The sequence below is a fragment of the Penicillium diatomitis genome (assembly GCF_028827545.1).
Source record: "Penicillium diatomitis strain IBT 30728 chromosome Unknown utg000010l_segment0_segment0, whole genome shotgun sequence".
Classification (NCBI taxonomy): domain Eukaryota; kingdom Fungi; phylum Ascomycota; class Eurotiomycetes; order Eurotiales; family Aspergillaceae; genus Penicillium; species Penicillium diatomitis.
Genome location: NW_026623182.1, coordinates 438,732 through 461,006, shown reverse-complemented (window position 1 = coordinate 461,006; position 22,275 = coordinate 438,732). Strand labels below are relative to the sequence as shown.

Sequence of the window (22,275 nt, the reverse complement as noted above, 5' to 3'; positions counted from 1 at the left end):
TTCGCGAAAGGTGTTCAGCCATCGCGAGACGTCTGACTTGGTTGACGATGTGCTATTGCAATGACAGCTTATCACATCGGCAAAAATCCGCCGGGTTGTTGAGCGAAGGGCTAACGCTATGATTCTTGTACTTTGCAACTTCTACTTATGGAACACGGTGGCAATTACCCTGGGCATGCACGCGCACTTACTCGGCCATGTGAACATTAGTAGGTACTAGGTACTAGGTACTCAGGTACTAGGTACTCAGGTACTAGGTACTCAGGTACTAGGTACTCAGGTACTACTAGGTAGTGGGTAATCGGTACGCACCGAGTCTGACGGGGAAGGTGTGTCTGAGATCTGGTCGGCAAGTACGACGATAAGAAGGTATGCAAAGGCAAGCTAATTCCGACTCGATCGAGCTTTCCCCGCGCACTTTCTGGTGCTTCGTATTGACAATGACTTGCTTCGTTAAAGAGACGGAAAAAGCAAAGACAGTGGGGCTGCGTCTTCCCCCGCAGTTTGACTAGGAAGGTTGAGTATCGAATCGAATGGAGTCGTGTGAACGATGTCCAGTTCAATCTGTACCACGATGGATTACCTCGGCGGATGCAGACGACAGATTTGGTCAGGCCTTCGAAGTCCCGGTCATTAGAGGGCACCCTTGTGGCCAAGGAAGTGAGTGGATCAAAGTCCGTCTTACTGGATTTCCTGTCAAGCCACGACCCAATGTCGAAGGTCTGTCTTTCATCGGCTATAAGACCTCGCGTTTTCTCACGGAAGCGGAGCTACTTCTTCGTTCGAGGAAGCAGACCCCGCAATCTCTTGTCTGTATCGAAGACTTAGATCATTGACTTTCACCGGCTATCCTACAGCACAGTTCTCAGTCGGCCATGCACTTCTCGCGGTCAATCACGGTCGTTGGCTGCCATGCTGAAGGCGAGGTGGGCGACGTGATCACTGGTGGCGTGCTAGATGTGCCCGGTAAGACCATGTTTGACAAGCTGGTCCACATGGAGACCAAGAACGATAGCCTGCGGCAGCTTCTTCTCAATGAACCTCGGGGCCGCTCGTCGATGAACACCAACTTGTTACTGCCCCCGTGTGATCCACGTGCGGATGCAGGCTTCCTCATTATGGAAAGCGATGATTATGCGCCCATGTCTGGATCGAACATCATCTGCACCACAACGGTACTGTTGGAGACTGGGATGCTGGCCATGAAAGAGCCATCCACCAAGGTAACTCTGGACACCGCCGCTGGATTAGTCACTGTCACTGCAGAGTGCAAGGCGGGAAAATGTCTCAGCGTGGAGTTCGAAAATGTCCCTGCGTTTGTCTTGGAACTGGACTACCTTGTCAATGTGCCAGGGATCGGTCAAATCTCGGTTGACATTGCATACGGGGGGATGATGTATGTCCTAGTCGACGCCGCGTCTCTCGGATTGAAGATTGATAACCAACATGCTCGTCAACTTGTGGAGATTGGAGAGAAGATCAAACGCGCGACGGAAGCCGTCTACACACCCGTGCACCCCGAGAATCCAGGCATCAAGGGATTCAGCGTGTTGGAGTTCACTGGGCCCGTTACGGAAGAGAAAGGTGCTAAAGTAGCCACTAATGTTGTGATTGTTTCGCCTGGGCGCTTCGACCGTAGTCCTTGTGGCTCAGGGACCTGTGCCCGGCTGGCAGTGATGCACTGCAAGGGAGAAATCGGGGTGGGCGAAGACTTCACGCATCGCAGCATTCTAGGAACTGAATTCCACAGTCAGATTCGAGGCACTACGACCGTTGGAAAACATTCGGCTATCCTGCCGACTGTGAAAGGTCGTGCATGGATAACAAGCTTTAAACAGATTGTTCTGGACCCAAATGATCCGTTTCCAGAGGGATTTCGAGTCGCGGATCAGTGGCACATGCCGCATAACTGACAGAGTACGATCGACTGTACAATTACACCGTGCTCCTGGTCGAATCCTCCCTAGGTTCAATTTTGCTCGTTCACCACGAACTATATCCGCTTCCCGTATCACATAGAAATCAGATGGTGCAACTCTGATGAGATTCTTGAAACTATTGACCTCTAATCAAAGACACTTGTGCTGTACCAAGGTTAATCACATGTTCACCAAAAAGACTCGGCATCAGCAGGACTTGGAAACTGACTTCTTTCTCCCACACCAGTCAAGGGGGGCGTCATTCCACTTCTCGAGATATAGTATTAGCTAGCTGAGACTCACACATCTTACAAGGCATCTGGCCCACATCCCTATCCATATCGGATCCCTATCCCATTTCTGAGTCTCGCAGTCTCAAGAGGCCCGAAGGTAGCTATTGTGTTTCTCATTGCCGTGATCTACGCTGGCACGTGATGCACATGTGGTGGACGGGAAGCCAAGATCTCTGATTAGTAAAGCCAAGTTTCCCTCAGGCTCACATGGAAGGAAAAAAAAATCTCGGAGTGGATCGCCGATCTCGGATCAGATAATTCATCATGTACAAATTGCACAATTGCACAGAGCCGTAGCACTTAAGTCACCACTTCCAACCTACCCAGGAAGGAGTGGCTCTGGTATGGACTCGTCGCATTGGAAGTGCATTGGAAGTGCAGATGAGCTTGAGCTGGGGCACGACTCTTCTGTCCAACTACACGAATGCACGACTTGAGGCAACTTCTAGAAAGTAGTTCGTCATACCGACCTCATTTCGAGATGTCGAAAACTTCTACGGCCTAGCCCGCGCTCGGCACAGACTTACTTCAAATCTTCTGGCGCGTCGGCGTTGCAGGATGCCAATCGGCCCGATAGTCCTCCAAATGATCGACTTGGCAGCATTCAAGGGGGCAGGTTGTGACTCAGGGCCACTTGGAGAATCGCCATAGCTGGATCCCCCCAATTAGTGCCCAGCCAATGGACCCGGTCTTGTCAGTGGAACAGGAGCCTCATGACGCCAATCACGGGCACTGACGTCGGGCTGTGGATCTATACAAATCCGCGGCGCGGATCATGCAAATTTCAGTTTCGTGATCGAAATTCAGGGACCCGCCACGATGCACAAGACAGGGACCGAAGGCGCTCCTCGAGTCCTTCGGGGCTGCAAAAGTTCTAGAAGTTCAACGATCGCGGATTCTATCTTGTTTTGCAGACACAGAGACGATTCTACCGCCGTATATCCCTAGAGATTCGTTTCTTACTACGTTCCCTCGGTCGCATTTCATTGGCTGTTTGCAGGCTGGAAATAAACTTCCCGCCGTTTGATCATACTTCCGAAAAGATCATCGGAGTCCAGAAAAAGCTTATTGAAGTCCGGATTTGGATCGAGATAGAGGCAAGTTGAATCACAACTACTGTCGACCACTGTCAAGTGTCAACACTCTCAGGGTTCATCCTCGACCTCAGACCACAGGACTTCATCTGTGTCAGTCTGCCATCACCGCTACTGGATGGTGACTGGGGCTATCGCGCATCATGAGTGACCTTACGAACGCAACAGCACATGTTGCGGTGGATGAGTCAGTAGCGGGAGCAAGGTCGAAAAAGTCTCTTGAGACAAGCGATGGACCGCCGCCGCCGTTGCCAGCTTCTGATTTTGACATGAAAGAGTACGACCTTGACGAGGCAGAGCAACGAATCGCTGCGGCTGGTGAAGCCAAGTACAATCGTCTGTCCTGGAAGCAGCTCACGCTACTATTGATCGTGGACGCCGTTGCACTGGGTGCCTTGTCAATTCCCCATGCGTTTGCGACTCTGGGTATGATCGCAGGTGTCGTGTGCTGTGTCGGTATTGGGTTGATCGCCGTTTACACCTCGTGGATCATCGGCAAGGTAAAACTGGCCTTCCCATCCGTGCAACACTATGGAGATGCCGGCGGTCTCCTCATGGGCCGCTTTGGTTACGAATTTGTGTCTGCTGTTTTCGTGATCCAGCTCGTCTTCGTGGTGGGCTCACATTGCCTCACTGGCACAATTGCCTTTGCGAATATTACCGAAAGCACCATCTGTTCACTGATCTTTGGTGTTGCCTCGATGATCATCCTCTTTTTATTTACAATCCCCTCATCCTTTGCCGATATCACCTTTCTTGGATACATCGATTTTGTCTCCATCCTCGGAGCGATCGGTATCACCATGATTGCCACGGGTATCCAGAGTAGCAATGCTCCAGGGGGTCTTTCAGCCGTTCCTTGGTCGGCTTATCCCAAAGAGAACATCACCTTCACAGAGGCTTATGTGGCTATTGGCGATATAGTCTTTGCTTATTCATTCGCCGCCTGTCAATTCTCTTTCATGGGAGAGATGCACACCCCAGAGGATTATACTAAATCAATTACGGTACTCGGGTTGATCGAAATTATGATCTATACCCTCACCGGTGCCATCATCTACGCCTTCGTTGGGCCAACCGTTCAATCTCCAGCCCTTCTGTCGGCCGGCACGACCGTTAGTCGAATCGCCTTTGGCGTGGCCCTACCTGTGATTTTCATCTCAGGCTCAATCAATTGTATCGTGGTTGGGCGTTTAGTTCATGCTCGCGTCTACAAGAACAGCATGATTCGATACATTAACACGGCGCAGGGCTGGATGACATGGATTCTCTTCGTCGCCATCATCACCGTCATTGCCTGGGTCATTGCAGAGGCCATTCCATTCTTCACAGACTTATTGTCGATCATCTCGGCACTTTTCACGTCTGGATTCTCCTTTTACCTTCCCCCCGTTATGTGGTTCTTTTTACTTTGCAAAGGGAAATGGTACTCGAGAGAGAACCTGCCCACTGCCATTATTAATTTCTTGGTTTTCCTCATGGGAGTCGCAGTCTTGGTCTGTGGTCTCTATTCGAGTATCGATGATATTGTAAGTCCTTCATATAATAGAGCCATTCTTGAGCCATCTGCTAATTCAACATGCAGCGCAACTCCTACCGTACAGGGAAGGTCAGAAGTCCTTTCACCTGCGCCTAGACGTGAGCTTCTGAAGCCGTCGAGCGAGCGCAGACAAAGGTTCCCTCGGTGTTAATCTTACAACTAGGCCACCGGAAAAATGTATAGTAGACTGCAAAAATGTCATGGTCTCCCATTGTCGAGCATTGTTTCTGGCGTTAGGAAGTTATTGCTTCTGTCCATGCTTCCTTGAATGTGCGTGATTTTTGCGTGTGTTTTAATTGTATAACATAGAGTTGACTGGTTCTAAAGAACAGTCTTTGATCGGTAGCCATTAACGATGAGCTTCAATATCAGTATTTCAAAACAGACGTTCTTAACACATGTTCTAGAGAAAAAGGGCTGCAGAGGTACATGTGGTTTTACCTTTTCATGGAAGAGGTACCAACTACGTGATCGTCCGGCAACACGCCTAACGTTAAGTCAAGTTCACATTAGACCCGGACTCACAAACGCACATAAAGTCGAATTCTAGGGTAATTTCACTAATACCAAAACTTCTCTGACCCCTGCGAGCTCTTTAGAGGTGTCCTGGAGTAGGCACGTAAGATGAAAAGCCCACAAGAATTCTCAGAGACCGAAGGGATAAGTCTCCTCCTTTCCAAGCGGCGTAACGGGCTGAATGACCTCGAGAGGCTGCACAGCTTTAGTGCGATCAAACCAGATATACCCGTCAAACTGCTTGTGGATCTGGGCCTTGGAATAGTGCGACAACTTTTCGGTTTCAGGCCGGTAGATTACACCGATGAATCTTTGCAGACGATGTTCTCGGGCGATCGCAGCTCTCAGGTTGGGGTCGATATGCTCACGTCTCAGGTCCAAGACGAAGCTCGGTATTCCAGTATTGTGGGCAATGATCTCCCAGCTGTCATCTCTCGACGGATTCACGGTCATCACTTCCATGTCATCGTCCCACTCATGCGCCGCCGCCACAGTGCCTGTATGGGTCCCACAGCCAAGAATAGCTACGTTCTCACGGCCAAAGCGCTCTCGGCACAGCTGGCCGATGTTGACTTCGTTGCGCCGGGTGCCCATACTGGTGAATCGTGCATCACCGACGTGTGAGTTGTGGGCCCATACAATGGCCTTGTTCTCGGGTGGTGGACGATGCTGCAGAATCCGTTGCAGAGTGTCGACCATGTGGGTATCTCGAAGGGTCCACGATGTCGCAGAGCTCCAGTACATCGCTTTGTAGTACTGTTCTGCGTCCCGGGCCACAAACGCGTTTTGCGAAGAACTATGGAATTCTTCGCCGTCATAAGGGTCGGTCTCGAGGTATTTCAACCGGTTAGCCAGGAGATCCTGCAGAATCCGCAGGACTTGGGGCTCACAGTCCTCCAATCCTCGAATAGCGGCCAATCCATAGGCCGAGGGATCCTCGATCCAACGGTCCAGACAGCCGTAGCGTTTTCTCGCGGCCTTGCCTGCGTGGGGGTCCACGCGGTCAAGATATTCGATAACAGCACGAATCGAAGAGCCCATACTGTACAGATCCAGACCATATAAGCCTGCTCGCTTCTCGGGTGGCTGTGTGCTGTTCCAGTCACGCATCCATTCGACGAATTCTTGCATTTCCCGATTGCGCCACATCCAGGTCGGAAATCTCTTGAAGGGTTCGAACCCCTTCGCCTTGCCGCCGATTTGGGCTTTGGGCCCGGTTCTAAGACGAACGTATCTGTCGATGGCTTCGACATCTGGCCAGTCTGCTTCGATGGCAACGATCGTGAAGCCATGCTCTTTGATCATCCGCTTCGTGATTTCCGCGCGCGCACGATAGAACTCAGATGTGCCATGGCTGCCATCGCCAAGGAGCATCATTTGTTTGTCTGAAAAGCCATCAAAGTACGACGCAAATGACGGATTGTCAATCTCCGGAAGAGGCTTTACGGCCTGGTTGAAAAGTTCCTGAAATTGTGCCATGGCGGTTGAGAGAGATCGTGTAGAAACAATTCGCGTAGGTAGAGACATTCGAGAAGCGTAGAAAATTTGCTGTAAATTCCCACTCGTTTTGTCCTGTCAATGTTCCATCATGGCTCCCCCTGTTCGATGAGTTCCGTGAAGAGAGCAAAATGAGATCATTCTCGTGTAAATGCACAGTCAGGATTACTTCATGGCCCGGCGCCCGTCGCGAACACTCTCCGTGAGGAACTCTCATTGCTTGAGATTCAGAGCTGGACGAGCACGAGCACGAGCACGAGCACTCAAGCACTTCCATTTTCGAAGATAAGATCGGGCTTACCACATTCGCTCTCACAGTGCATCCAATATCATTGAGAAGAAGACCCTCTTCGTATCGATTCAGCCAAAGAGTCTTGTTCAAGATGGCCCTACCCTATTGCAGTCCATCTCCCAAAGTTGGCCGATTCCAACAAGCAATGGAGTCCGTGTACGGTGACTTCTGCGACATAAGCAGTCCGAAGGACTGGACTCCACCTCCGGCATCAGGAGGTCATCGAGGACGGTACCTCTGGACGGATGCGTTTGGGGTCATCAATCTGCTGACCATGCACAAAGAGTACAATCGCGCAGGAGGTGTCCACATGCAAGATGATCGGTACTTGACACTGGCACAAAGACTAATCGAAACCGTCCATCAGGTGCTGGGACGGACTCGAGATGGCCGCTCTCCGCTCCCTGGGGCTACAGAGCACAATCCTCTAGGGGGAGGATTACGCATTGGAAAGACTGACGAAGATGGGCCAGATTGCGACGGACAGTATCATCACTATCTCACGATATGGATGTTCGCACTTAACCGCATGGCAGTTGCATCGGGCAACATGCGCTATAATGACCAAGCTATACAGCTGGCTCGAGCCATTCATCCCAGGTTTTTCCTTGATCGCAAGACGGCGCGACCGCGTATGGTCTGGAAGATGTCAATGGACTTATCGAGGCCCTTGGTTAGCTCAGAGGGTAACTTGGATCCGATTGATGGGTTCGTCATCTTTCGTTTGCTCCAGGCAACGGCAGCAACGACGGGAGATGCGCACGTCTTGGACGAAGAGATTGCCGATTATAGACGAGTGATGGACCGTAAGGGACAACATTTTGTCTCCAAGGATCCATTGGACCTGGGTATGACTCTGTGGACAGCTCACTGGTTCGCTGAGACCGAGAAATGGGCTTCAAGTCTGGTAGCCAGATGTTTCGAGCAACTGTGTAAGTAGAGCCCAAGTTTGTCTACAGGTTACTAAGAAATAGGCATTCACCTGCAGTGGTGATGATGTCTTGATCAAGCGCTGATTCCAGCACTCACAGATGACCTCTTCGAACTCCAAAGATACCTTGAACGCAGAATCAGTTCTCGCTTGGCATTTCGAGAATTCGGAACAAGCCTGGGACTTCAATGCGAATCCGAGCAGTCCGGAGACAGGAAACGAGCTACGGACTTCAAGAATTGGGCGGATGCCATCATTGTCGCATGGGATCCATACATGGAATTATCAGCTCCTGCAGCAGTAACGCCGGCAGACCTTCGGCCAATTACTCGCGTGATGTACGCCTCGGCTCTGATACCTGGAGGTAAATTTCTTCCTGCTTGGATTTTTGCATTGGGATTTGCGATCGTGTTCTATCACATTCAAGCAAATGGCTGACTTCGCGTCACTGCAGCATTCTGCTCCGGGTATTTTGGCCCGGAGTCAACATCCCAGAAGGGCTCCGGAGTTGTATAAGGACGAGCTTGAAAGACAGGACACAAAGTGGCAAAATTGTCGGGTCTAAAGCGACGTTGAATACAGTGAATGGGGCCTTTGCTGGTTGTCTACTTCAGCGTCTGATTTGAGGTGGACATTTTGAACGGAGAAATTATCAAAGATTGAACATTATTTCCAGCGCTACTTGTTCTCAGTGGCGAGGTCTTGTTATGTACAGGGGCTCGAGCGCGTGGTCTTTCTTTCATCTATAGACCGGGGACTCCAACAATCTCCCTCCACGCTGGCAGCCTCCTTGGCATTAGGTAGAGCGCATAGATTGCGCTGAGTGCGATTGCCAGGCCGGACCACTATCAACGCAAATTTGAGTTAGTCACTTGCAGGAGCGGTGTGGTTTTCTTCCAAAGACATCGTATAGAGTTAATCCTCGCGAAAGGTTGGGTTGACATACTTTCTCCAGCCAGGTGTGGAACCAAATGGCAGTCATAAACAACATCCACCAGCCCAGAATGATGACGCCCCAGACTAGGCGAAGCGAGAATTTCCTTGCAAGGCCATCGCCGTCCTGGTCTCCGATCGTTCCAGGAACTGCGGCGTCACTGGTCTTGCGTTCCCGCGACGCCTCTCCGTTCGCCCGAGAGACTGAGGGTGCAGAGAACGCTTTCACGCCCACGGCCTCGTAGGCGAGCGAGGCAGTTGCCAATACAAGCATGAAGACATGCCCACTGATGTCATGACCGCCTTTCCATGCCCCACCCGCGGCTTTACAGGCAGCTGCAGAGAAGAGGTCCAATTGAGCGGACGGGCTGTCATCGGAATCAACCCTGCTTGCGCGATCGATCACTTCCTCGCATTTTCCGCCCGTAAAGACAAAGCTGCGGTCAATTATTGCCGGCCCGAAGAACCACTGTGTCATCAGATACCATATTGTGGTAGCGATCGCATATCGGAGGCAGGCTTGAATCACACGTCGGGTGCGTATTTGTTGTTGTGCCGGAGAAGACGAGGAGGAGACGCGGTACGCAGGTTGGAAGAAAATAATCGACGCAAAGGCTGCTGTCGTCCATAGCCATCCGATCTTCACGAAGTAGATATTGAAGATGTTGTTTTTGCGGGCAAAGTAGTTGACAGGGCTCTCTGCAAGATGAAGATCGGCGGCGATAGATGGTGCCAAGGGGGAGGATGGTCGAGGCAGGTGCGAGGTTAATTTCCTCGTCGCGTGAGCGACTGGTGATATGACAGAGAACAGTGACCCTAAGAGCAATGTAGCGGGGTATATAAGAAGGGCTGTTGGGGACGGCGCTGGATGATTTGACACGGCCATGATTGATGGTAGTATGGAGGGTTCAATGCAAGTTGTGGTTAGCAGGGCAAATTGTATAAGTTGAGTATTTTCAGCCTAGACTCTGTGTCAAAGAAAAAGCCATGAGCACATGTCTATTGTGAAGTCGAGTTTAAGGTGAAAGGTTGGTAGAAGAAAACATCATTCCTCCAGCTGGGCAGTTCCAAGAATGACATCAATTTCGCCGGCCGAGGCATCCAGATCTATGCCTTGATATTAAGGCATCATATCTAGCAACTGAAGATCGCATTCGGCACCGTCAAACAAAACAGACTATGTGAATACTCAATAGTACAGTCTGAGCCATCACCTTCACAGTGGAATTAGCCATACTCTACGTCCTTTATATTTATCTCACTGAGCATTGTTCATTGAGTATCAGTTCCTTCAAGATGTGTCTACGTGACTGCTTTTACAACCACACCTTGGAGAGCTTGACATCTGTTCCGCTCAACGAAACAATAGCAAACTCGACATTCTGTCTTTGTTTTCATTGGTCTATTATGCTAGCGGGTTACAAAGGCTGTTTCTTTCGAGGCAGAATTTGGCAAAATTGTAATGTTCCATGGCAGTCTTGGAGGTCCAATCCTGCCCAGAGGTAACTGAGGCCGATCCATTGCCTTTCGGTTGGAACAGATGCGTCACTGATGTGCAGCATCCACTTGCTTTGAGTTCAGCCGCTGATGTACATCTACCCGCGATCCACAGAGGCCTTGGCCGCGCAACAACATTATGTATGGGGATTATTTTCAACTTTTTCAGTTGAGGATAGATTCATGGCAGTAAATAAAGCGATGGACTCCCGACGGTCGCAGACTGTAGGTGGTTTTCCAAGCATGCGCTTGTTTACTGACTGGATTCAAGTACCACTCGAGGCTCATTACAAGATGACTAAGAATGAGAATGGCAGCGCGGCCGCGTACTGTACTCTCATAACAAGTACTGCTCTCGAAAGATCAGGGTTTCTTCTCCAATGTGATTCTCGCGACGCTCTATCTGTAATTGACATTTTACGGATGATCAGCGTGGGATCTACCCGTTGCAATAAAGAGGATGTCAAAATTGCTCCCTCTGTTTGTCTGCTTTCAATCGACGACTGCCAAGAGTTCCTTCTCGCCAGTTCATAAAGAGCGTGGTCGAAGGAGTCAAGTAAGGTACAATGAAATGTTCACCCGAAAGCCGCTGTCACAAAGCTCCCCAATGTGATCGGCGCAGGATCAGCGCCGCCGCCCGCACGGTCTCAGACAGCGGGCTGTTGCTTGTGGCTCCATGGCTGATAATTTCCAGTTCTAGTAAGCTTCCAAGGTCTTTCAAGATACAATAGCCTGGGAGCCGAGACAACATCAAGCAAGTTTTGTATGGGCGGACGCCAAAAGCCTTCACTGTCTCCGCGAGAAGCGAGGGCCAATTTCCCCGCCAGACTTGAGTCTGGACAGTCTGCCTTCGTGTTATGGAACCACGGAGCTTGTTGCCTTGACCCCGGTGGCCACCTGCTGGGGCGACATGAGTCACAGAACTCAACTTTGTTTTCGACAAGTAGATTGCTCGATCATGATCTCAGAATCCCGGGCTTTTTGGGGGATTGGGTCAAACGATTCATCGTGCGACTCTCAAGAATCGCTGGATCTCATGGCGGAGGTACAGTTGTGAGCATCCGCGATAGATATTTCTGGAAGCGGCTGCACATTTCGCATTGAAACGTCAGCAACTCCGCATGGCAGCTCAGCAATGATCGGCAAAGCCTTTCTAGGAATCCTCGGCGCCGTGGAGGAACGCCCAGACGACAGTGTTACTTTGTCCGGCGAGGGACTGGCTGCTGACAGGGTGGTAGTAGCGCATTCTTGGTCCACGTCAGGAAGCTCCGCCACAAGGCTTGTTGCCCCAAAATCCGCTGGCATCTCAACGGCGCCTGTTGGTATTGGCGGCTGCGCTGGAGAAGCCGGCGGCATCTCTGGCATCTCGGACATGCCAGAGATCTCCGCAGTAGTAAGACTTTGCGGCTCTGAAGGGAGCTCCCAGACTGTGCTTTCTACTTTCGCTACCGCTGGCATCTCAGCAGCGTCGGGTAGAACCACGTCTGTGATTGGGATCACCTGTGGCAACTTGAGTTTCGTTAGGTGCTGGTAGACTTGATCGAGTCGGCAATGATAGCGGATCAAGCGAGCCTGTCGTTCTTCTGCGCGCTCACGGTTGCGAACCTTCCACTGCTTTCGATTGGCAGAGCTAATCTTCCCTTTTCCTTTACGCTTCGCCATGTCTTGTTTGCAAGGTTCAAGGATCTCGGCTAGCTCCTGCGCTGAGTCGACAGCATCGGTAATAGTCGAATGAATCCAATTATGTTCAACCTGGCCCAGGAGCGTCGACTTTGTATCCCGCAATTGTCGCGTGGTTTGAGCTTGAGCAAGAACGTGATCGGTGTAATTGAGTAGGTCGCGCACTTGCTCGTCTGGTCGTCGTTTCTCGACTGAGAGATCTACTGCGAGTGGCGAGAATGCTTTGGCGTCGATACCGGTCCCCCTTGGGAATGTCTTGGAAGACACTGATGGCGAGGACATGGAAGACACGGTGGATAGGTCTGTCAATGGCGATGATAAGGAGGAATTCGTTCGTCCGGCTTGAGATGCTTTCGGACGGTCCGGGATGCTTTTCTTATCCTGACTGGTCCCGTGTGTTTGTGTCGACATCGTCTTGCTTTCCGTAGCAGATTCCTTGCCGGATTTCACGGGTTGCTCGCTGGGAGGTCTTGTCCTTGATGCTTCTCTGGGTGTGATGGCATGGTCTTCTTTCGCGAGATGCATCGAGCTTTGATTATTTGTCTCTGAGGAGACCACGGGGTTCTTATGTTGTTGATCGACGGCCACCTTTGAATTATCTCTAGAGCCTGATGACCTTTGCCATGTTTCTACGGTAGCCTGGTGGAATAGATCCTTTGAGCCGAACCATGAAGAGACCGACCGACGCCATAGTCTGGATGTTGATTGCTGCCATCTCACAGTGGATGACTGTAAGCTGACTGATGAGCTATTGGGCTGACCGGTGCCGTCGAGAAACCTCATTCTGGATGTCTGATTCATGGCGAGCTTGCGCAGAAGGTCGTGTCAACCGAAACGAGGAGGGAAGACGTGCGGAACACACAGTCGAGAAGTTGACCGTCTGGTTTGCATCTGCACCAGGGTGCGTGCCGTGAAAGGAATAATGCACTGGGCTTCTTGGGACTAGAGGCCAAGCACCTCAGACAGGACTGTCGACACGATGCAGAGACGGACTGAAAGTAGGAGTCTGGAGTAGCAGTCTTCATCGATTTCAAGCTACCCCCCCCCCCCCCCCCCGGGAGTGTCCCCCTTAGGCTGTCCATCTGAGCGGGGTTGGCATGGTTCTTTGGCCAGCCTGGGCGCAGTTTGGTCCCAACCTTGGTGACATGGAATGTTGATCCCAGACAGGAGTAGTAACCGACGTTCTTGACACTCGGACTGGCCGAATGAGATCGATCACCGACTGGGGGTGAACTGGGATGGTGCAGCTCCTAAAACCCTAGTGCTGACGCAACGTCAGCTTTGGTCTCGCCCTAGCGGCTGATCCCCGCTCAAGGAGGCATCGTTTACCCGGGGCAACTGGATCGAGCAAGCCACCACCTCAGGTTCTGGGCCTTTTCAGGAATGCCAGCAATACTAGAGTGTCTGGAGCTTGCTCGTTGAATTCCAGCCGAGTTGATGCTATGGGCATCAGTTCCGCAGTTTCGAGCCAACTGTGAGTCATGACTCATGAGCAGTTGCCGCTGACACGGCGGTCGGTAATATGAGACCTTGTCTGCCAACTGGTCAGCTTTTGTGTCTTGACCGTCTTCGCCCGAACAATTGGCCAGATCAATGATCATCTCATCTACTGAGAAGTGATGTCTCAGTATAGCTATCTGAGGTCCGCACAGCACACGGGATTGTTTTCTCTGTACACCGCCTGTACAAAAGAGCCATCCATCCATCTCGAAGACAGGGTTCAAAGTTGCCCCATGAGATTGAGCCGTCGGCCGCCCGGTACTGACTGGACCAGGATGTCTGAGAATCGATGTACCTGGTTAGTTGACCAAGATTCCCAGAATGGCGTCCAAATTCGGTCTGTGCTATTGTGGCTTGGGCGAGCTATACCCGAATCTGCGATTGCTTACCCAAGCATCGCACGATGTTGCGATTTCTCTTTCAGAACTGTGCAATGCAAATCCTGGGCTGGAAATTCAGTCTCGCCTGCCTCTTTCAACTAAGCATTCCTTGATCTTCATCCTGCTCAGCACGAAGATCTGACGACAAGCCTGACAGATGGCTCTTCCCACCTGATCCAATGATTGAGCTGGCACAATCAGTGCCTTGACGAAGTGTGTCTTGCTAGACTTATATCATGCGAATACTTACAACGCTGACTAAACATGCTATGCGAAGGTTGGACATGGCCGCACGTGAGATCATCTCATGTGTTTTCGTGCCACGTGCATGATGTGTTGATTTTGGGCGCGAAAGATGTCATAATGCAGTAATTGATCAACTGCAAGGGCTGCTTCGGAACCTCTCCATGCCGGTTTTCGTACGGGTCTTGCATTACTCTCTATCATGCCAGACTGGTACACTTCTTACAGCTAAAGGAACAACTTCAAGGTTACAATAGTGGATTCGTTGGGTACTTTTGATCGCTGGAAAAATAACTCACCGGATCTATCGAGGGTAATCAAGCGCAGAGATGGACCGGGTAATATTGCGGATTATCACTTACAATATCCTGACATCTACAATCTCGGAAAAGTGCCGGGATAGCTTATATAGCTCCTGGACCGGAGCTTCGTCAATGCTTCCCCCATGAGGAATGTCTTCAGAGGATCCACAGCCCTTCCACCTTATCTTCCATCTAACACAACTTGAGCATTCACCACGATGACTGGAAGAGAAGAGAGAAGCGAACATATTCCCGGTGGCTTTGTTCAATATATTATTTGGGAAAAGGTCCATAGACTGTCCCTGATACAGCGAAAATTTCAGAGCTTGGCTTGCCTCAACTAAGCGTGACGATATCCGCGCTGGGTTTTGCGCTGCTTTCGAGTAAGTACAGGAAGCCCAGACAAGCCGATAAACAAAGACCTAATCGAACTATCAGAGATCTTCTTCGACGCAAGGTGGTTCTACAGATGTCAAGGATCTCGAAAATAATCTATGATCAGGCTACTGGGGCTGCGTACGCTGTAGGGCCCTCTTTGTTCCAGAGAAATTCACCAATACTACCTCGTCGAAACTCAGGCTTTCATGTGGGATGGCCAATTCTAGACGATGTCTTGAAATGGTCAGAGACTATTTACGTCGGCTACCGCCTCGCGTTCCAGAAGGACTTTCGGGCATGGACCGATCACCCTGACAACTGGGTAAAGTGACCGCGTGTCACTCCGAATGAGCCTATGTCATCCAACAGACCATCCAACAGACCATCCAAAAGACCATCCAACAGACCATCCAAAAGACCATCCAAAAGACCATCCAAAAGACCATCCAAAAGACCATCCAAAAGACCATCCAAAAGACCATCCAAAAGACCATCCAAAAATACTACTCAAACAATCTCAATGCAGAATGTTAACCTTTACATCACTTACTGGCTCGCGGGACCACTCACACCCTTTAATCAAACTGTCCAAGGGAGCCCAGACTGTCGTCGACGTCCTCCAAATAGTCGTAAAACGTCGCTCGTGGACCAGCACCAGGCACGACCAGGGCGTATATCGAGCTCGCTGCGACAGGATCTGCTAGACCCGCGCATGGACCCCAGCGGTGCTCAACGGTCGGCATGAAATCCGGAACCTGGGACAACAATTTGACAATGGAAGTCGCCGACCGTGAATATAGCACAGAAAAGCTCCGCGACTTGGCGCGTCTGTACTGCGAGCAATGGCCGTTGACATGACTTTCTTCTGTGCTCTTGTCTTGGTCTGGTGGTCGGTCGTAAATGAGCGTTCGAGGATAATCCAACGTCATCCTTCTGCCAGGCGATTTATATTAATCAGAAAACCAACGAAACATCATAGAATGCATGAGATTTTTATCCTTTGGGAGTTTATGGCAGAAACAGCTTCGAGGCGTTTCCCCAACATTCGTTGGTGGGTGGAAGACCACGAGTCAAGCGTTCTCGCCATCATCGATTGGACTGTGGACAAGCCTCAGTCTCACTGTTGATCAACGGCACAACGAAAGCGACACTCCCATTGTCGGCTTAATTCATTGGTACACGGAAATTCGACAGATTCGTCTGAATGAGCGAGCCCTCCATCAGCTTCCGCATCAGCAGAGAGACCATGGTGGTTTTCCTCGCTTCGATCACTCACGGTTCCTGCAATATCGACTGGTCGTGTATGATGCGATTTGGTATATAGAGGCAGTTGAAAATTAAGGTTGTTAACTCGAACGTTATCAGCGCGGATTTCTGATCCTCTTTGTCGGTACACGCAATGTGCCAGAAATGCCTCGTCAGCCACCAAAGTCTAATCGAGATTAATAATGTGTAGGCTTCAAAATGCGAAATCCACAGAGATTCCATTTCATGTATCGTACGCATCGACCGCCCACTTCCAGAACCTTTTCAGAGAGCAGCACTGTTGACTTACGGCCCTCGGTCTGTCCAGCATGATGCTCATGCTTCGTTATTGAACTCACTTTGAAATAATTGTGTGGCGCACGTCAGAAGAGGACTTGGGCGTTAAGCCGTCATGCAACGCACGGCTTTCCCAATCGAGCTGTCTTTCCCCAGGTTCTGCATGAATCAAAACAATGAGATCATCCGCTAGCCCAACAATGGAACGCAAAATGACCCTGGTATTTACCGGTGGTCGACAGTTCGATAATGCAAGGAGCTTTGGCGGCCGAATCATTACGAGGAGTGAATTGACAGCCGTGCGGAGAGAGCTTGGCCTCCGTGACAACTAACTTTGGTTGCTCTTTCCCTTTACATCAGCAGCCTCGTGCTACCTGACATCAATCTGTCCTTTCTGAACCCTTCTTTCGCTGCAAAGATGCCCCATCGCTGTTGACCGAGCAGCTTCATCTCAAGATCAGATGACCCGGGAGAATAGTCCAAGAACAACTGACAATGCCTGTCCTCAATGGCCAGTCGCTGTTGTGCCCAGTTGCAGATGATGACCGCTTCGGCCCATTTGTCGCCCGCAGTTGCGGAGATGACATGGATTTTACACTGCTTTTTGAGGAGACCATTTTCACCATGCTTCCCATCCTGATATTCGGAATTTTGAGTGCATTGCGGATATGCTACCTACTGCGAGCCTCGCAAAAAGTAAAACGGTCATGGTTGTATACGGCGAAAGAAGTATGTATTTTGTTCGCTTACTCTCGACATGGGTGAACATGCAAGCCAATTCAAAGAACAGACAGCCTGGGCAATCTACATAGCCTTAAATTTCGCTCTCCTTATTCTATCGAGCAACCCTTCAATCTCCAGGACAAGAATGTCGCTCCCGACAGCTCTCGTGGGATTTGCGATCTCACTTTCAATGCCATATTTGTCGCATTTGGAACATACGCGGTCACTTCGGCCATCTACGATCATCTGCCTGTTCATGAGCATGACGCTGGTGCTTGATATTTTCCGTCTGCGGACTTTCTGCCTTCTGCCCGATAATCGGTTGGTCACATGCTTATTTGCCTCGGTGTATATGAGCAAGACAGCTATTTTGATCGTGGAGTCCATTGAGAAACAGCAACTGCTCGGACCAGGAAGCCAGTCACTTCCGCCAGAGGCTACGGCAAATGTTTTCAACCGCTACCTTTTCTGGTGGACTAATGGGGTGCTGTGGCTTGGTCTCAAGAGAGCACTGACTGCGGATAGTCTTCCTTGCATTGATGATGCCATCGGGGCAGCTTGCGTGCCAAAGATGCTGACAGAAGCGTTGGAAAAGGGTAAATTTCTCAAGATTATCATCAGGATTAGAGGACAAGGCTAACGGGGTGGGACAGCCGATCCTTACCGATCAAATGCGCTCATCTGGGCATTTGCATTCCTTGATAAATGGGAGCTCATAAGCGGGAGCTTAGCTCGCCTGGTCTGCACTGGATTGACCTTCTGTCAGCCTGTGTTGATCCTGCAGCTTCTGGAGTCGGTCGACGGGTCGGACCGTACGCACGCGACAACTCGAAGTGCTGTCTTGCTTGCAGCCTACGTAGTGGTTTATGTTGGTCTGGCAGTGAGTTCGTTATGTCTGATGGACGTGTCAGTAGGAGATTCCGTATTGGCGCACTGCTTGCTGATGGTACTACCTTTAACAGATCTCGTTTGCTGCGTATGAGCATAGAATGTGTCGCTTTGCGATCACCTCTAGAAAGAAGTTCGCAGCGGTAGTCCTCAATAGAACCATGAACTGCAGGCAAGATTCGTCAGATGATCTCAAGAGTGTCTGTGAGATCCACCGTGACATTGAGCGCACTTGCAATGCATTTCAACATATCCATGACTTGCCATTCACTTTCATGGAGGCTTTGGTAGCTGTTTGGCTCTTGGCACGGCTACTGGGTCTTGCCAGTATTGCGTCCGTTGTGGTTAACGTGGGTATGTTCTCAATCGTCTTATCCAGTCTCTCCAACATTGTGGAACTGACGCAGATCCGCAGCCTGTTTGATTGCTGGGAGTACACTAGCAATTGTATCGGACCGTGCTCGAGACAGATGGCTCAAAGCTACGGAGCTACGTCTGGACATGACATCGAAAATTCTGACCGTCATGAAAGCTATCAAAATAACTGGTCTAGGGAAGCACATGCTGGCTGATCTGCGAGAAGCAAGATTGGATGAAAGCAAAGCCTCCTTTCCATTTCGCGTCTACACGGTCCTCCTTCTTACATGCTGTCAGTCCCCCTGGTATGCGATACTGCTATCCTTCGTTTCTGAGATGTAATTCTAGCCTATGTGTCAACAGCACTCACCCCGGTCCTTGGACTTGGTTTTTATGTCATCCTCGCCAGAGTTCACGACTCAGGCACCCTCACAAGTAGCACCGCTTTCCCGGCATTGACTCTTTACTTCTTCCTGGACCAACGCATTGTCACTTTGATTGATGGATCGAATGAAATCAACGCGGTGACCCAATCATTGCAGCGACTCCAAAGACACACATTGATCTCTGAACATGCCGACAGCCGTGAGATTGTTAACGCGAGCTTTACAACATTCGGCGAGGTCACATCATCATCACATCAACAGATAGATCGAACTTCTTACTGTGCGATCGCTGAGGGTTTGACTGCGGGCTGGTCCCTAGATACCGAGGCGGCTCTGAAGAGTGCAACATTCGGAATAAGGACCGGCGTGTTGACGATGATCGTGGGGCCCCGCTGTTGCGGAAAGTCGACAATGCTGAAGGCTTTGCTTGGCGAGGTGCCAATTATCTCGGGAAGGATTCTGACTATCTTCAAAAATGCTGCGTTCTGCAGTCAAGTCCCGTGGCTTGGTCATGGCACAATTCGTCAAACTATCGTAGTTGGCTCAGCCTGGGACAGCGACTGGTACAGCACCATCGTTCGAGCATGTTGTCTGCAGGCAGATTTTGACCAACTCCCACTAGGTGATCAGACATTACTTGGTTTGAGCACGAAATATTTGAGTGAAAGCCAACAGAAGCGAGTGGTGAGTGACCCTTAAAAATTTCAGGGTGTTGAATGAATGCGTGCTGATGCAATCAATACTCGCAGGCATTGGCGCGAGCACTTTATGCACGGGAGTCTGTTCACGTTTTCGATGATCCACTCCAGGGCCTTGATGAAACAATTGAAAGAGAGATCCTCGATCAAGTATTCTCAACGAGTGGGCTTCTCAAAAGAGCCGGCCAGACTGTCATTATGGCAACCAATTCAGGTTTGAGCACATACACCCCGATCAAGTCGACTCATCTTGCTAACAATCTCAAAGCTCACCATCTTCTTTACGCTGACAGTGTAATCTATTTGAATGAAAATGGACAAACTATTCAGCAGGACTCGTACGAAGCTCCAGCAATCAGACATTGCCAAAACAGTCCTGGCATGAAACCCAAAGACCATCAAGCCACGAATGGTGTGACTAGCGCATCACTTCAGAGACCTACAGTATCTCCGGACGTTCAATGGGAAAGAGGACACAAGCCTGAGACAGGTGACCTTGAGGCGTGCCTTCTTTACATAAGAAGTGTGGGAATGCCAGTTTTGCTTTTGCTGCTTGTGTGCACAATCTCTTTCGTGCTTTCGTTCATTCTTCAACGTGGGTACTCGGTTACCTAGTTGTCTTATTAGTGCGATGCTAACTTTCTCTGAAGAGGTCTGGCTCAATTGGTGGACTTTATCAAACAAAGCTCGACCGAATCAAGATATTGGATTTTGGCTCGGGATTTACGGGGCGCTGGGCTGCTTCGCCCTATTTCTGACCTTTTTGGTGCACTGGTATGTCAAGACAAATCTTGCAGTCGCTCAGTCTCTAACACATTGCAGGCTTTTCAGCGTCATCCTCGCTCCCAGAACAGCTCATAGGTTTTGTGAGAATCTTCTAGAGGCATTGCTAAGGTATGCACATTGCAGGCTCAACTCCCGTGAGATATCAAGTTCTAAACAGGACGATCACAGCACGACTCCTGGACTTACATGTCCTCTCGAAAGAGAAAATGCCATGAACAGGTGGGACTCTCTTCACACTCACAAGTGAAGCAGCAGGCTAACTTCTTTTCTTTGCCCTTATGACCTCACAGGCTGAATCAGGACTTGGGACTGATCGATGGCGCGCTTCCCGAAACTTTCGAGCTCACCCTCTATACAATATTGAGTGTACTGGGAGAGTCAATTTTGATTTTCATCGGCTCCTCTTTCATACTCGCAACGGTGGTACCAGTGGTCCTGCTATACGTCTTTTACATTGGCAAATGTTATGTCAGGACGGCGCGTCAGCTCAGGATCCTTGACAACCAGGCAAAGGCGGATCTTCTCTCACACCACGAAGATCTAGTGAGCGGTAATATGATCATTCGCGCCTATGGGTGGCTCAAACATTATCAATGTCAGAGTACTCTTGCTCTGAATGCATCCCAGCGTGTTCTCTACACACTCGGCTGCACACAGCGTTGGTTGAGTGTCACCCTTGACTTGACTGTTGCAGGCATTGCAACTCTTATTGTTGCCGTCGCACTTCTAAGTACAGATGGTCAAGGTTCAAGAATGCTAGGTGTTTCGTTATTCAATCTGGTCGGCTTCAGCGGTACTCTTCACGTCTTCATCAAACAGTGGAACACTCTTGATGCCAATATTGGAGCTGTGTCCCGAATCTGGACTTACGTGCGCGATACAAAGGCCGACAACTTAGGTGTGGACGCGCAGACTATCTCACCACTCTGGCCAAGCAGAGGTGTTATACATATCAGCAGCGTTACAGCTTCATGGGTGTGAGTCTTCATTTGCACTAGATGCCCGGGACCTCGCAGGCTCTAATCTTCTTAGTCATTCGATAAATCCCGTCCTCCACGATATAAGTCTCACGATCTGCGCTGGTGAAAAGGTGGCTCTATGCGGTGAAGCGGGCAGGTGTGTTGCAAATTAAATGAGCATTTTTGGCCAGTATTGAGACCCCTTCTAGCGGTAAATCGTCGCTCCTTTCGGCGATACTACAAGTCCTGGATCTCAACCAAGGCTTCATTGAGATTGACGGTATAGACAGCTCCAGACTCTCTCGCGAAGTATTGAGGTCTCGGCTTAATACAATCCCTTGCGACACTGTCTGGCTTCGTGGGACCTGGCGTCGAAATACGAATCCTGAAGGCAATGCCTCAGACGAGACAATCGTTGCTGCGCTGAATGCCGTGGGACTCTGGTCAATCATCACGTCTCAAGGCGGCCTGGACGCCTGTGTAGAGGAAAATATCTTCTCGGTCGGTCAGCAGCGCTTATTCCGTGTAGCACGGGCTTTGTGTCGTCCAAGTAACATCATTCTCATCGACGAGTCGCCAAGCAGGTAAGATAGGGAACTCGTGGATCCGGCCCCAATCCTGAACCTAGATAACTTGAACACCTACTAACAAACCTTCAGCACGGACGTCGAAACCGACGCCATCGTTCTGGACACTATTCGCACCTATTTCGAAGGACGAACCGTGCTCGCGGTCGCGTACAACGTCGACAATATTCTGGACTTTGATAAGATTGCTTTCATGGCTCACGGACGCATCATAGAGTTCGATACTCCAAAGGCACTCTTGTCGAGAGAGGGTGGCGCTTTCAGAAGCATGTTCGAGACGATCCGCCGTCGGCCGTTGTGAAGTAAATCGAGACAACGTCAGCGAGGATGATCCTTTCAAGAATGGAAATGACG

General features: G+C 50.2%; 8 protein-coding genes across 8 annotated transcripts; 4 read left to right on the top strand and 4 right to left on the bottom strand.

Moving 5' to 3' along the window:
• Positions 1-875: 875 nt before the first annotated feature.
• On the top strand, positions 876-1,913 carry N7539_007183 (putative proline racemase; the record flags this gene model as incomplete). Its single annotated transcript, XM_056936784.1, has 1 exon — positions 876-1,913. One exon carries the CDS (start codon positions 876-878, stop codon positions 1,911-1,913), a length of 1,038 nt encoding a protein of 345 aa, XP_056787583.1.
• A 1,536-nt stretch (positions 1,914-3,449) lies between these two features.
• Positions 3,450-4,942, top strand: N7539_007182 (N amino acid transport system protein; the record flags this gene model as incomplete). The annotated part of the gene is made up of 2 exons (XM_056936783.1): positions 3,450-4,835; positions 4,892-4,942. 2 exons carry the CDS (start codon positions 3,450-3,452, stop codon positions 4,940-4,942), a joined length of 1,437 nt encoding a protein of 478 aa, XP_056787582.1.
• Positions 4,943-5,491: 549 nt separating this feature from the next.
• Positions 5,492-6,841, bottom strand: N7539_007181 (putative erythromycin esterase; the record flags this gene model as incomplete). Its single annotated transcript, XM_056936782.1, has 1 exon — positions 5,492-6,841. One exon carries the CDS (start codon positions 6,839-6,841, stop codon positions 5,492-5,494), a length of 1,350 nt encoding a protein of 449 aa, XP_056787581.1.
• Positions 6,842-7,242: 401 nt separating this feature from the next.
• On the top strand, positions 7,243-8,520 carry N7539_007180 (uncharacterized protein; the record flags this gene model as incomplete). The annotated part of the gene is made up of 2 exons (XM_056936781.1): positions 7,243-8,083; positions 8,174-8,520. 2 exons carry the CDS (start codon positions 7,243-7,245, stop codon positions 8,518-8,520), a joined length of 1,188 nt encoding a protein of 395 aa, XP_056787580.1.
• Positions 8,521-8,950: 430 nt separating this feature from the next.
• N7539_007179 (putative inositol phospholipid biosynthesis protein Scs3) lies at positions 8,951-9,901 on the bottom strand (the record flags this gene model as incomplete). The annotated part of the gene is made up of 1 exon (XM_056936780.1): positions 8,951-9,901. One exon carries the CDS (start codon positions 9,899-9,901, stop codon positions 8,951-8,953), a length of 951 nt encoding a protein of 316 aa, XP_056787579.1.
• Positions 9,902-11,529: 1,628 nt separating this feature from the next.
• On the bottom strand, positions 11,530-12,975 carry N7539_007178 (uncharacterized protein; the record flags this gene model as incomplete). The annotated part of the gene is made up of 1 exon (XM_056936779.1): positions 11,530-12,975. The coding sequence occupies one exon, from the start codon at positions 12,973-12,975 to the stop codon at positions 11,530-11,532; it is 1,446 nt and encodes a 481-aa protein (XP_056787578.1).
• A 2,326-nt stretch (positions 12,976-15,301) lies between these two features.
• On the bottom strand, positions 15,302-15,924 carry N7539_007177 (uncharacterized protein; the record flags this gene model as incomplete). Its single annotated transcript, XM_056936778.1, has 2 exons — positions 15,302-15,498; positions 15,600-15,924. The coding sequence occupies 2 exons, from the start codon at positions 15,922-15,924 to the stop codon at positions 15,302-15,304; spliced, it is 522 nt and encodes a 173-aa protein (XP_056787577.1).
• A 1,370-nt stretch (positions 15,925-17,294) lies between these two features.
• N7539_007176 (uncharacterized protein) lies at positions 17,295-22,222 on the top strand (the record flags this gene model as incomplete). Its single annotated transcript, XM_056936777.1, has 12 exons — positions 17,295-17,856; positions 17,914-18,140; positions 18,223-18,502; positions 18,564-18,797; positions 18,854-19,575; positions 19,641-20,184; positions 20,240-20,363; positions 20,412-20,618; positions 20,666-21,352; positions 21,408-21,491; positions 21,544-21,918; positions 21,994-22,222. The coding sequence occupies 12 exons, from the start codon at positions 17,295-17,297 to the stop codon at positions 22,220-22,222; spliced, it is 4,275 nt and encodes a 1,424-aa protein (XP_056787576.1).
• Positions 22,223-22,275: the final 53 nt, after the last annotated feature.